This window comes from Carya illinoinensis, chromosome 3 (genome assembly GCF_018687715.1).
Source record: "Carya illinoinensis cultivar Pawnee chromosome 3, C.illinoinensisPawnee_v1, whole genome shotgun sequence".
Lineage (NCBI taxonomy): Eukaryota > Viridiplantae > Streptophyta > Magnoliopsida > Fagales > Juglandaceae > Carya > Carya illinoinensis.
This window is the reverse complement of record NC_056754.1, coordinates 45,702,118-45,716,605: the sequence shown is the minus strand read 5'-3', so window position 1 is coordinate 45,716,605 and position 14,488 is coordinate 45,702,118. Positions and strand designations below refer to the sequence as shown.

At 33.5% G+C, this 14,488-nt stretch overlaps 1 protein-coding gene and 1 long non-coding RNA gene across 2 annotated transcripts; one reads left to right on the top strand and one right to left on the bottom strand.

The window, feature by feature from the left end:
- Positions 1–259: 259 nt before the first annotated feature.
- Positions 260–3,499, bottom strand: LOC122304391. Its single transcript, XM_043116646.1, has 7 exons — positions 3,111–3,499; positions 2,873–2,983; positions 2,533–2,601; positions 1,918–2,049; positions 1,029–1,106; positions 821–946; positions 260–734 (listed from the first exon to the last, which is right to left on the bottom strand). The coding sequence occupies exons 1-7, from the start codon at positions 3,315–3,317 to the stop codon at positions 549–551; spliced, it is 909 nt and encodes a 302-aa protein (XP_042972580.1). The 5' UTR covers positions 3,318–3,499; the 3' UTR covers positions 260–548.
- A 4,566-nt stretch (positions 3,500–8,065) lies between these two features.
- Positions 8,066–10,182, top strand: LOC122302256. The gene is made up of 3 exons (XR_006240424.1): positions 8,066–8,316; positions 9,746–9,787; positions 10,012–10,182. It is a non-coding gene; the product is annotated as an uncharacterized LOC122302256 (long non-coding RNA).
- Positions 10,183–14,488: the final 4,306 nt, after the last annotated feature.

The following is a 14,488-nucleotide window of genomic DNA, read 5'->3' as shown; positions in this document are numbered from 1 at the left end:
ATATACATAAATATTTATATATAATATATAATTAATCCTAAAACAGTATATCAAAATGAGATCAATAGTAAAATATTTTATTATAGTACTTTAATCAAAACGGCTACCTGAAGTATTAAAAACTTTGCTTTAAATTCCCCGTCAACAAATTTTTTTTCATTATTTGGTCTAGGAGTGCACTGCATCAATGTGACGCTTCGTCATCATTTATAGGCTGTACAACAGAATTATTTTTCTTAATTTTTTTCAGAAACAGAAAAGCACTTAATTTCGCTCCGGTGATCATTACAATGACATAATTCTGTGTTGTGGTACAAATTAACAAGCCTAATTTCAAAAAGGTTGCCCCTTCAGCGAGAAATTAACTAACAGATTGATGATATAAAGGGAAAGGTTCCATAATATGAGCTTTAATCTGATCTCAAATTCCTACCCAAACGTCACATTTTCTGTATTACTCAAAAAAAAAGAAAAAGAAAAAAAACACTAGACGAACAAAATCGTGCAGATCCTTGCTTTTTCTGTAATGGTGTGTGATTAGGAGGGAGCTAAAGATCTGATTTGCTGGACTTTGAATTCTTTGAACCTGCTGTTTTCATTTCTCTCCACCACTTCCTTACTCGGTTGTTGACTTTGTATGCATGTTTCTTTAATGAGTCCCTTGCGTCTGTGATTCCTTTGGTGATCTTTTGTCTCCAATCAACCTTTGCATTCTTCTCCCTCAGAACTTTTCCCTGTTTAAAAGGATTGTTTTAACTTTTAGTGAAAAGATATAACGTATTCTCACAAACCAGAATCAAAGGTGTGACTTTCATATTACCAATTTTGAGGGGAAGTTTTCGTCATCATCATCGTCCTCGTCCTCGTCATCTTCCCCACCAAAATTTTTCATGTTCATCAACTCATCCCTTGAGTACATTTTCATTCCAGGTGCTCCTGGCATACCCTGAAGCACATAGAAGCAGAATAAAGGCCAAATCCAGCTTATAAAGAAGGCAGATGTTATAGAGCAATGACGAAATGATCACCTCCATAGATTTCATTATCTTTTCCATTTCTGCCTCTTTGGATGACTTGGGCACAAAAGGTTCTCCTGGAGTCCTATCCTGTACAACAGTAAGAAGATAATTTAGTGCTATACTGAATTTAAGCTTTAATCAAATGTATAAAACCAATCTTCTCGCTAACAATCTCACACTTCTTGATAGCCAACTAGTTGAATTATCTAATGATGGGACGTGTTTCTTCACGTCCATTCCAAGACATACTACTTACCAAGTAATAGGAACTTTGGGCAGAATGAACTTGTTCAGACATGATACAAAAATGTTTGGCCGCATGTTAATGCAAAGCTATTCAGGGCTTTATTGCCAATCAGAACGAAGACAAAATGTTCAGAGATTTGACTTCTAAGCAAACGATATGCTCCATCTATGAAGGACTTCATTAGGACTTCCTTACTCTCTGTTTGGAGGTACAAAAGCATCATCTCTGGAAACCATTGTCACTAAAAGGTATTCCTCTTTTTCATAACAGTACTTATGAGGTGCATAGGCCACATATTTAGTGCTAAGGGTGAAAATACATCTAGGAGTTGATAGCAGTGCTGTTGCTACTGCAGTTTATGTGCATGTATATGTAAAGAGTCATGCAGAGCAGCTTGCTTAAGACCGGAATCATCCAGACTTAATTGATGTATACAATCTATTCCAAGACAACCAGTTTTTGTTTTTGGCTCCAAAAGCTCTAAATCATTGCATATTGAGGATGTAAATCATGAAAGCAATCAAATAATCATGGGATTGAAAGGAAAGAAAGCACCAAGATTGAGCCATTTCACATGATTTAGTGAATAAGGGATGAAAGGTGGTCTACATAAACAAGTTGCCTACAAGATCAATTACAGATTGCAGTTACCTTAGGAACTGGAGGTGGCTTGGTACTGCATGCTTTAGTAAGGTCTTTACATAAAAAGTTAACCAACGAATCAAGTTGTGGCTTGGAGCTATATAGATATTCAGCAACATCAGTATCAGAATATTCCATGACCTGGAAAATCCACAAACAGGTGATTTGATCATAATGTGAAGTGTGGCATCCAAAATAATGTAAAAAGAGCCAAAAACCAAACAGAATCTTCTGGACAGTGACACAATCCACATGAATGCCACAATTTAGAAGATTTTAAACATCCCCTTTAGCTTTTACTTGGCAGTATCTTAACCTGCGACCTCACCCAAACACAACATCAAACTCAAGTCCACCTTTGTACCACCTGAGCAAGATTCAGGGGCAGACAACTTGGTACCAAGAATTCCATTAGATTGTAACATGGGACCTCTCTCTCATACCATTCAAAACTCTACCCATTTAAATGGTAAACCAAATAAAAAAAAAAAAAAAAATTAGCCAGTTTTTCCCATATTATAGCTACTTACTTCAAAGAAAAAGAACTTCGTTGCCAATATAGAGTTATATTATAATTAGCAGACCAAGACAAAAAATAATGCATATCAAGTGGCAAAATCTCACCTCTTGGCAAGCCCGCTCAATTGTTTTGCACTCTGAATTGCATTGTCCTTCAGAGTCTTGTTCCACCAGCTGAAAACAGACGAAAATATAACGAGTAGCCAATTCAAGGCATTGAAAGTCAAAATTATGTTTTAGGTTGCCCAGAAAAGTAGAAATACAAAAATACAAACTGGACTTATCATAAAGAAATTGTAAACTCATTTACGATCCTACCAAACACCAACCCCATAACTTCTATGAACAATAATAATAGACAAAACCTAACTAAAAATACAAAATTCCAAATATGCAATTCATCAAACAGCCCCAAAAACAAACCCAGATACTAAATTCTTCTTACCTCCAACTTATTTCCTTGTTCCACAATATCTATCTGTAAAATCCAATCCGCTTCAGCTTTCTTCAGATTACAAACATTCTCCGCTATCTCAATTATTTGATACTCTGAGATCTGATGACAGATACACAAGATACAACAAAACCAGAGTGTGAAATTCAATGAAGGATTACCCACTTCTAGAATAAGCATATCGAAGGGAATACGAGGAAAACCCAGATGACAAAAACAATAAAGGTACCTTCTTGGGAGCGATCTCAGCTTGCTTCTTCTGGACCTGGTGGTACAACTGCGCTGCGAGCTTTTCACAGACCTGGCATCTGATGTAAGGAATGTCTTCCTTCCTAGCAACCGTCGCTGGTTTCTTGGAACAATGAGAGACAGGAATCCATGCTGAGATTAGCAGAACATAGACTCCAACGAAAAGCAGAGACTTCAAATTCGCCATCACAGACGATCTCCCTCTTCAGAATCCGAAGAGAACAAGATACGCAACGAACAGTTAGCGGGAAAATTTTGTCAAATCTGCCAATTTGAGATCTTTAAAGAACAAATTTCACAAGTTTACAAATTTTTTTGTTTCTCTGCCTCCTTCAGTTTCACCGTGTCTCTCTCGCTGTGTGTCCCCCAGCTTACGTTTGGCTACGTGGACTGGAAAACAACACTCGTTTTGCTGTTTACTCGTTTCCCATTGGCTCCCTAGAGCCACGTAAGGTAGCTTCTACCAATAGAGTGCCAGATACACGTGTTCCGTCTTGTTTGATACAGTAGAATTTAAACTTATTTTATAAATTTATTTAATTACTATAACACTTCTAAAAATAATATTAAACTATAAATAAATAAATAAAAAAGGATGAAAACTCAAATTATATGAAAGAGCCTATAAACCGTGCAGCCTAATGGTTATTTAAGCAGGAATTTATAGATCTATATCTAAATAAATAATATTTGAATATTTTTTTTATACCATATACTATTTATATAATTTAATTTAATTTGTAAGATTTAAATTTTTAAAATTTATATTTTAAATTAAAAGACCTTCAACTAGAATTATGGTATTTAAATATAAACTATACATAATTACTATTACACTATTTAAAATTAATAATTATAATAATTAGTCAATATATAAATGTTAAAAAAAAATGCATGTCTATTTAAAATAAAGCATGCATATATTGTATTTAAAGTTTTGAGTGAATAAGCAGGAATGTGAGTAAATTGTTAAACAATGCATAAACACTTTACAACATTTCAGTAGAGAAAATGATAGTTTGATTATTAAATGTATACATCAAATATGTCGATTCATATATTTTTATTTTTATTTTTTTTTAATAATTAAGGAAGTTATTATTAGTGAATTTATATATATTTTTTATTTTTTTCTTAATAGTCAAGGATGTTTAAAAAATACCTAAAAAAGAAAATAAAAATACAAAAACTCATTTGCACTAGTGTGCACATTTAGTAGACACATTTGGTAGGCACCTTAGTATTGTCATTTTAATAGTTATCTACATCTATCATAAAAAGCATTTATCCATTTATGAACAGTTATTTATGTTAGTCAAAATTATGTCGAAGTGTAGAAACTCCATTATTGTCAAACTTGAAAATGAAATAAACCAAATTTAACATTACAATCAATTAGCATGATTAATTTCCCTCAAACCCCATTCTAAGTGACGCACTAATTGATATGTTCTTCTCGGCAAATTCTATATCAAAAAACATGCAAACATTTTGGAAATATTTATTTGAGTTATTTCATCAAATAGATTGTAATCAATTATTCACAATCTATGGAAAGAGCTCATATATATATATATATATCATCACGTTCCACTCATATTGACTAAAGGGGTAGTAAAAATAATTTTATATCTGTTTGACTCATTAATCTAGATCTACCGAAATTTGGACAGTTAAATTTGAAAAAATTATTATATTACGCAACTTATAAATCAAGTAATTTTTGTTAGAAAAAAGATATCTAATTCATTTTAAGATTTTGTTAAGGGTTTATAATTAATAACTAAAAGGGATGTTCCTTTCTTAATTTCTGCATTTTTCTAAATATAAAAAACAACACAAGACATTTATGTACGTGTGTGTATATATATATATGAGTTTATTCTCAATTTCATAACCAATTTAGTACTCCAATATTGCAACCGCACTCTTTTAAAATCTCTATAAGAATGAAGACATTGAAATGTATTAATTCCGAAATGCATACTCCCATGCATGGTGAAGACAAAAGATGCATTTTCCTTTTCAACGGTATTGAAAACCAAATTATCATTAAAACCAAACCATCAATCTAAATAAACAATCTAAACATTATTAAAACATAATTTCCATTTTCGTTTGTATAATTAATAAACAAACAAAACATTGTGTATCTACCCAAGATGATGTTGGTCTTCAATCAATCTTTATCATGGCAACCATACTATTATAATTAAAAACTGATTTTATATTTGAAAAGCCAGAAATTTTTTAAAAAAATGTTGGGGATGCAGCCATCGCGGATTCATAAATTCTAAAACCAAGTACCTCGTACCACAAAATATGACTAAAAATTTGTTTACTTTTATTGAAAATCATAAATAAATATATAAGCGCCAGCTTTTTAAGGCCCACCAAACCCATGCGAATTGAACTAGAAATTTATTTAACAATGACCGATCGAGCAATACCTTTGCTTAATGCTTAGTACTTTAGCCACGATGATTCCATGATCTCCTGCGTTAATCTTTGTGTTGGCGTTAGCTTCAGGGTCAAGCTTTATTTTTTTTAAGAGGGATTTGAATTTGTCCGAGTTCTAAGACGTAAGAGTGAGATAAAGATACACATAAAGGAGATATCAAAACATTTAATACTGTCCAAAATATTTACTCACGTGTAATCGATTTTCTCTCCCGTTAAGAGTTTTATAAAATCCAGATCTAACTGTACATTTGATCCTTTTGGTACCTCAAAATGTTGTTACACAAAACATCATAGATGTTTAACTACTACACATGTGGTCTAGATGTGAAACCCTGTCTTAACAGCAAGCTTTCAAACTGTACACATTGACATAGCCATCTCTCCCTCAACCCCCACTGCTCAAACTTCTTCCTTCCCCTAATAAATATAGTCAACAATCATTCTTATATGCTGAATATTGCATAAATCTCGAGAAATATTATTAAATTAAATAGTATCGTTTTAACTGAATGAATGATGAATGAATGATGCCTTTTTTTTTTTTTTTTATTGGGAGGTGGGGGGAAGATTAAAAAGTTATGATGTCTCGAAATTTGGTATTCATGCATAATATGAAGTGATTCGATTTAAATTATGTGGTCTTTACAGCTATATATATATATATATATATATATACGAAGGTGGTGGGTGAAGTCCTCTTCTTTCAGTATCTCAAGAATTGCTTCACAAGCATTGTCGCAATTAATCTTGCTGCCCAAATGATTCCTCTCTCTCTCTCTCGATCTTGTCGAGAATTCCGCGTATTTTAAGGGAGTTCAACGCTATGCTGGCATATATACTTCACTCGGTAAATCTTATCTCTAGGATTTTCAATTGCAATTAATTCAATTTCCCCAACATGCAAGATTTATTAAAAGTAAAAGATTTAACGTTTGTGCTTTCTTAGGAATTTTTTTTTTCCAAATTGAATAACCTATTTCTTTTTTAAAGGGAAAATGTCAATGTGTCATCGTTAATTTATATGATAAACTTACATCCATAACTAGATATATTTTAAAATGTCCATATATCAAACATGACATCATAAACCAAAATAAAATATTTGGAGCTCTACCAGTACACTATTTACTTTTGTTACCAGTACATTATTTACTTTTGTGACAGGTCTACTCTTAACTATTGCTGATACTCTCTATAGACAAACGTCCAAGAGATACTACTTTCTACCTAAACAGAAACTCAATCTCACACTTTATAAAAAGAGATGACTCAACCTCTACAGACAAACACTCGAGAGACGATTTTTAAATTTTTTTTTTAATTAACAATAAAGAAACTAAAAAGGAAAGCAGTAAGATAGATGAGAAAAAAGATATATTACAATTTGGACCAATTTCGGTAGACTTCGAAATCTGTGATGGCCAGTGAAGGCAACAACTTATCTTTTTTTAGCCAAAATGTCATATCTGAAAAGTCTGGTGATGGTGAATTCGATGATTTTTGACGTGTATGTTAAGAAGAGCTGTTGGAATGAGTGGCATGTGAGAACCACGTGCAGATGTAGGTGACGCGTGAGAACTATGCGCATTGATGTTTGCAAAACCACCACTTTCCTCTTAAAAAATCTTGACCTATGAATCTGCTTATGTCACACGTGTCTTTCAAGAGTTGCTGGAAAGCTATATTTCTATCTTTTTCTATTTTGAAAAAAGTAAAATAAAACTAAGCAAAAGAACTCTTGATAGATAAGATGGGTGAATGCAGGAAGGAGGGAATGAGAGGGAGGAGGAGGCTTTGGCAAAAATTAGATCTAGAACCCTTGATTTTTTGAGAGAGAGAGAGAGAGAGAGAGAGGTACCTAGGTTTTTTCTTTCTCAACATACTACGAAATTGATTGCTATCTAAATAACCTAATTTAGAGATAGAAATGAATGATAGCCTTAAAATTCAGAATATTAAATATAGTAATGAGAAACATAATGATTTTTTTAACCGTGTTTCAAAATTGTGTTTCAAAATACCACTAAGGATTCTATGTTCAAGGCACGTATGTTTGGTTGAAAATGATATTACATTTTATCGAGATGAAATGAACATAAAATTTGAAATTATGGAACACGTAACAAATCAAAATGTTATTACTCATTATATTAAAGTCATGATAGGTCATCATTGCTCCACTTGTTATAAAATCAAGTAGATATGTACAAATTAATAATAGCAATTTTCTTATATATAAAATTAAAATAAATACATTACAAGTAGATTAACCTGAAATACGTTATCATAGAAGATAAAATAGTGGATATGATAAATTAAAAACCAACCATGAATTAATGTCCAAATTGAAATCTGAAAATAAGAATTGTACTTCGTGAAATAATAACTAGGGGTGTGCAGATATATTTACAAACCGATTGATCCAATTGACCCGATCAGATCCACCCGATAAAAGCCGGGTTAAAATTTAAGCGGGTCGTCTGAAGAATTATGCGGGCGAAACCGCAGCTAAAGAACCAACCCGTATCCCATCTATCCCAACTCCCTCCGTCTTCAACCTAGCCCCCTCCCTCTCTCTCTCGAGCTCTCTCTCACCACCGTGGGTCTCTATTTCTCTCGCTCTCTCTCTCTCTCTCTCACACAGACGGTGGCGTGGGTTTCTCTCTCTTCGGCCGCAGCTCCAAGATCAGCTTCGGCGTGGGTCTCGACTCTCCAGGACGGAGGTATGTTCCTTTTCATAAAACCCTTCAGATCAACACATAATTTCTGCACAAGGCCATACCCGTGCATCATGATTCATAACCCCAGTACAGACCTACACAGAAATTAATAATCTCATTCGCTAGCAAATAACCTTCTTTTGTGTGTATTTTTATATTCGGATTTGTTGGGCTGTAATTGCGATGGTGATAAGAAATGCTGAGCCACTGGGGTGGAGAACTGGGCATGTTTCTAGTTTCAGTCGACCTATCTCAATCTTAATCATTTTCTTTGATAATGTTTCGTAAAAATGGAAAATCTGTAACTGAGGAGGCCCAAGTTTTATCGATTTTTCTCTTCAGCCTTTCTATTATGCCCTGAGATATTATTATTAGTATAAGAATTGGTTAAAAAGGATGTTGGGTTTTTTCTTTTTGGAGGGTTGCTGAATTTTCGCCATTATTGGTTAAGATTAATGTGAAGTGTTTTTGGAAAGTATCGTCCTTTTTATTTTTCCGGGGGAATTTTTCCCCATTGATTTGTTTTATACATTCTTTTGGTTAATGGCTGGAATATTCCTGGCAGAGGGAATAATTTAAGGCCAATTTGCAGTATTAAATTTAGAGATCTAAATGGATGTGGGGGGTTTTTTTTCTTATAGGATGTAATTGCACAAAGATTTGGGTGAATGATTTCTTGAATTGAAGGGTTCTTGCTGCTTACTTCATACTCTAGAAATGACATTCTTAGAATCCATACCAGCTCATTTTAGTTTTTGTAGCATGACATGAAGTATAAACAAATTTGAGCTTGCCCTGTATTTACCACCCATTTTGTTTTATGCATCGTTTGTCCTTTGGGATACGTATATATGCATATAAATGCCTATATGGTCCGAACCCAGTAGTAGTGATAGCACTTTCTTTGTATTTTTTCAATTTTTGTAAGTAAATGTTGGTGTGAATTCAGGGAAGTGGGCATAACTTACAGTAAAAGCTTAAAAAGTAGAGGGTCTTTTTCCTAAGGGAAGCAAGGCGAGAAAAGTGATGGGCATTTAGTTGTGAAAGCAAAGGATAATTACCGTACCCATAAAAAGGGTTTTGGAATGTTTGACACTGCTTCCTTAACAAAATAAAAGAGAGAAAGTGTAAGTTTGGGAGGGTCGGCTTTTCTATAGAAGCTGTGACCTCTTCAGAAACTGCAGTTACTCCGAGACACAGAGAGAGAGAGAATACTTGCATTGTTTTTCATCAAAAGCTCAAACTACTACTTTATTTAGTTGCAGTGAAATTTAAACATATTTATGGCCATCAAATGAACAGTAAAAAATTAGTCCTAGAAGGCAAAGAAAGACACGTTAAAATACCAAATCAAATGCATTAAGATGGTGATGGCTTGGCTTGGCTTTCTTTTTACTAATTCTTTTCATTTTTATTTTCTATCTTGGTTCAGGAGTGAAATCCCAATTAGATTACCTTCAGCAGGGCTTGCCAGGTAATTTATTTTCTCGTCTCAGGAGTTAATTATTATAAAACTTATGAACTTAGGTTTATAGTCAAAGAAGTTGGCTTTAAATATTTTTTCTGATAGTAAGGAATAAAGACAGATTTTGTACTTGTATTACTTAGATACATTCATCGCTTGTGTATCTCCTGCATTTATTCTTATATAATGTTTATTTTTATATAATTTAATAATCTTTTTTTCTTTTTTTTTAGAATTTGATCCCCAATCAAGCTTTATTTATGTTGATGATGAGTGACTCAAGGCTTATGGTCTACACATTCTATATTGTTTATTGTTTATGTTATGGATGGCCTATGGGATGTAATGTAGTGGATAGATGAATGGATTTGTGAGAACGGCTGGATGTTATATTCATGTTTATTTTTAGATCATGAATTTCTTTAAAAGCGCTGGATTATTTTCTATGGATCATAATATATATATATGGACATTATATTCATGTTTCTTTTTGAAAACGGGATTTAAAAAAAAAAAAAAAAAAAAACGGGATTTAAAAAAAAAACAAAAAACAAAAACAAAACAAAACAAAAACTAAAACTGCAGATTTAACCCGACCCGAATGGTTCGGGTCGGATCGGGTCATTCTGTGCTGCCCTGGGTTGCGGGCCACAACGGGTCGGGCCAAATTTTGATTGGGCGGGCTGTTGTTCAGGCCTAATAATAACAATATTTGTCCAATGACTATTATTCGTATTTATGAATTATTGTGCAAAATAAGATGAAGATAATTGCTATTTTTTTCAAATAATATTATATAGGAATAATAAAATATTTTTAAATCTAAAAATAAATATAAAAAATATTTTTATAAATTATTGTGTATGAAGTGTTTGCACAAGGGTGAGCAAGATGAATTTGCTAGGACCAAAAAAACATTGTGCTTACAAATCAAGTCTCAAGATAGGCACCTTCAAGAGTAATTGTGGTTGCCTCAAGATGGGCACTGCAGGAGAAGTATAAAGTTTACCCCTAAGTGAGCAGAGAGTAAAGGGAAAGTGTTTGCCCATGAGAGAGAAAAAATATGTCCAAGGCAACCATAGATGTTGGCACCCGAAACGAGCAAAGAAGGCTTGCCCTTGGTGACCAGAGAGTAAAGGAAAAGTACTCTCCTCTAAGAAAGGAGGAATATGCCTAAGACGAGTATAAGTGTTGGCACCCAAAGCGAGCAAATAGTGCACTCCCTTGGTCAAGCAACAACAACTTGCACTGGGCGAACATCTAACACTGGGTAAGCTAATAGTGCTCGTAATTATGGGAGAGCACCTTGAAGAGCAACAATGCTTGGCCAAAGCTAACCACTGTGGGAGGAATGTGAAGCTCACCCTTGGGCAAATAGAGTGGAAACGGAGAGTGCTAGGTTGTGGGAGAGAAGAAATTCACACTTGAGATGAGTATAAGCGGTGGCAATCAGAGTGAGCAAAGAGTGCTTGCCTCGAGGTGAGCAACATCATCTTGCATCTAAGCACGCAAAGAGTGCTCACAACCTTGGGTGAGCACCCTGAAAGGTAAAAGTAGTTGCCCAAAGGTGAACGTTGTGGGAGGAGTGTGAAGCTTGCCCAAGGGGTGAGCATAGTGGAAAGGGAAAGTGCTCGAACTTGGGAGAGCCTAAATTCATGGTTGAGCATAAGTGATGATACCAAAAATGAGCAATAGTAGCTCGCATTAGGGTGAGTAACAACATCTTAAACTGGGGTGGAGAAATAATAGCTTGCACTAGGCAAGCGTGCTCACATCCCGCAGTGAGAACCTTGAAAAGAAGCAATGCTAGACCCAAGGCAAGCACCTGTCAAACACACATGTCAACCCAACCACAATCCAATGATAGAGATTTCAATGGCTTTTTAATCACTGGAGTCACTCATTTGATATTGCCTTGAGTTTTGGAGTTTGAGAAGTAGATGAAATTAGACTTGGTGGTATTCATGTTGGAGATGTAGTGTTATGACCGTCCATGAGGACCAAGAAACTCACACTCATAAAGAAACGAAATGAGAGGAAAAGTAAACGATGACTTTGTTTCGAACAAGAAGATCCCTCTCACAGTGGTCTCTTAGCCATTCAAAAAATAGAAAAACTTGGAGTAAAAGAGCTAGGCTTTGGATTTTTTTGTGTGAGAACAATTTGAGATCATGTGGAGAGGAAGCGTCTCATAGTTGAAAGAGTTGAGATTTTTACGGAACGAAAATAAAAAGGGAAAGAAGAGAACGATGAGAAAGAGAATAGTCGAAGAGATGATTTTGGAAGGAAAAGTAAAAAACAATGTAAAGAAGGCACCAATATCCTTGAACAGAGGGCAAGCAAAAGTACAAAAAAGGGCATCAAAGGGCACATCTCCTGTGCACAATCAGAGATATTTTAGGTAGAAGCCACACGTGTTTTCACATCCGATAGAGATAATCACGCTATTTCAAATAGGCTACTACCGTCAATCATATGGATATCGTCACTCAAAGCAAAACAGACATGCATTAATTATAGGGATACCAACGTTTTTTCCCAAAACACAACCTAAACGCAAATGACAATGATCGAGTTCTAAAGAATGTCGGGGATAATTTAAACTGGACAATCAAATGACGAAAAATATAGCTGAGAGAAATTAATTTCCCATGCCATACAAGCTATACAGCCTAACACATCATAAAGGCCAAGAGTAAAAATGTAATGTAGCTATGGAACACAAATCACAATTTGTAGGCGATAGCCACTTTTATTGTAAAATAGATAAAAGTAAATATATTTTTATACTTATTGTATAAGTTATTAGGTTATCTTATAAGCTATTTCATAAAAAATGCATTTAATTTAAAATATAGTTGTAAAAGAGGATGATGTGTTGATCGGTTTGTTTAACCAACAAGTATTTTCAATCTACTAAAAAAACAGAAAATATCTCTTCAAGCTTAGACAGAAAAATAAGACACATGAAATAAATTTATAATATTTCTTAAGAATTTTTGCATTATATGTATTACTCAAAAATTTTATTAGAAAAAATTCGAGAGAATGTTGATAAATCAAAGAAATAACTAACAAAAAAGTGAAATTATGGTAAGAAATTCGACGTGCACAAGTCAATTTCCAGCCATCCGAGGCCGGACTAATTTAATTAAAGTAGGCCATGTGAACTTTCCGGTTGGCTGTGAATGAATGGAAAACAGAATAAAAGGAATTCGTAGCTGGCATTGTAACAAGTAGGCCAACCCACTCTCTTTGTTTTTATGTTAAAACAGTTTTTTATAAAAATAAATTTTTTAAATTGATGTAATTTTCAATGATATATTAGATTTATTTTTTAATAAAAATAATTTTATAATTTAATATACTATATAAAATTATGTCAATTTATAAATTTATTTTATTGGAGAATCGAAGACAACTCATATATCTCTTCATTATTAGTTTATTTAAAGAAGATTTTCCAGCATCTTATCCATATATGTATGTATTATATAAACCAATTAAGGTCTTTTAAAAATTTTTATATCAAATTTTTAGGGTTTAGAGTCGGGAAAAGATATATAAATCGGATTGGATTTTACGGCGTTTAAAATTTTTCGTATGAAGTGCTCGAGTAATATTAAATATTGAATAAATGTTATAGAGCCCACTTTATGTGTTTATCTCATTCTCACTGTAAGCTCAACTTCATGTTACAGTTGTTATAAATTATAACAACTGTAAGCTTAAATCAATAAAGATGAAGCTAAATAAGTAGAAACGAGTTCTTTAAAAACCACATGATCTTGATATCTCCAATCTCCATAAAACATCCTCTCTTATTCCAAACAGCTCATCGAAGAGGAGGGAGAAGTATGGGCTCCTCGCTCCCTAAGCAGTCTCCAATGTCTTTGTTTCCTTCGAACAAGGATCCGAAGTTAGTGAAATTCACTTGAAAAACTTTAAGAAAAGCACCAAAAGTCATAAACTCCAATGCCCTAAACTGTCTCGTTTTAGTGATCTCCTCAGTTTTTCTAACCAAAAACAGTCCTAACCTTAATTCTTTTACCCGCCTTTTATTTTGTTTTAAATCAGATCATGTTGAGAAAAAAAATCTCTTGTTCAGCTTTTTTATTAAAATTAATTAACGAGATTTGCATATATTAAAATTTTACTACTCAAATTCTAAATGAATTTAATTATATATATGTATATATATTTATACCTAATGCACTGTTTTCAAGTCTGCATGCATCATCAAAAGGACGAAAGAGTTGATTGGTCTCATGGATGCATCACATGAGTCAAGAAATGCACTTGATTTTAGGAGTGAAAATTGGAACAAAGTTGCATAATATTTTCAATAAGAACATGATATTAATTTGGCAGTGAAATTAAGCAAGTATTGCAAGATTTGGTCATATAAATTAGACTCATTAAACACTTGATCTCAAAATCTCCCACATAATAAAGCTAATTTTTCTAGAATTAAAAATAATAATTATTACCCTATAGAATAAATCCAATGAAAATCTTCATTTTTGTACCATAAGGGGAGGGGAGGAGGGGTTACATTGGTAGTTGGTGAAGATGTGAGGGGTGAACACAAAAGAGAAAAGATCCAAAATTGAGATGAACATAATATCTCTTAAGTGATCAGGATGGTATGCACATTTATTATGTTTATTTAAATGTGGTTAATCATTGAGTCAAATCAAAGGCAAGCAA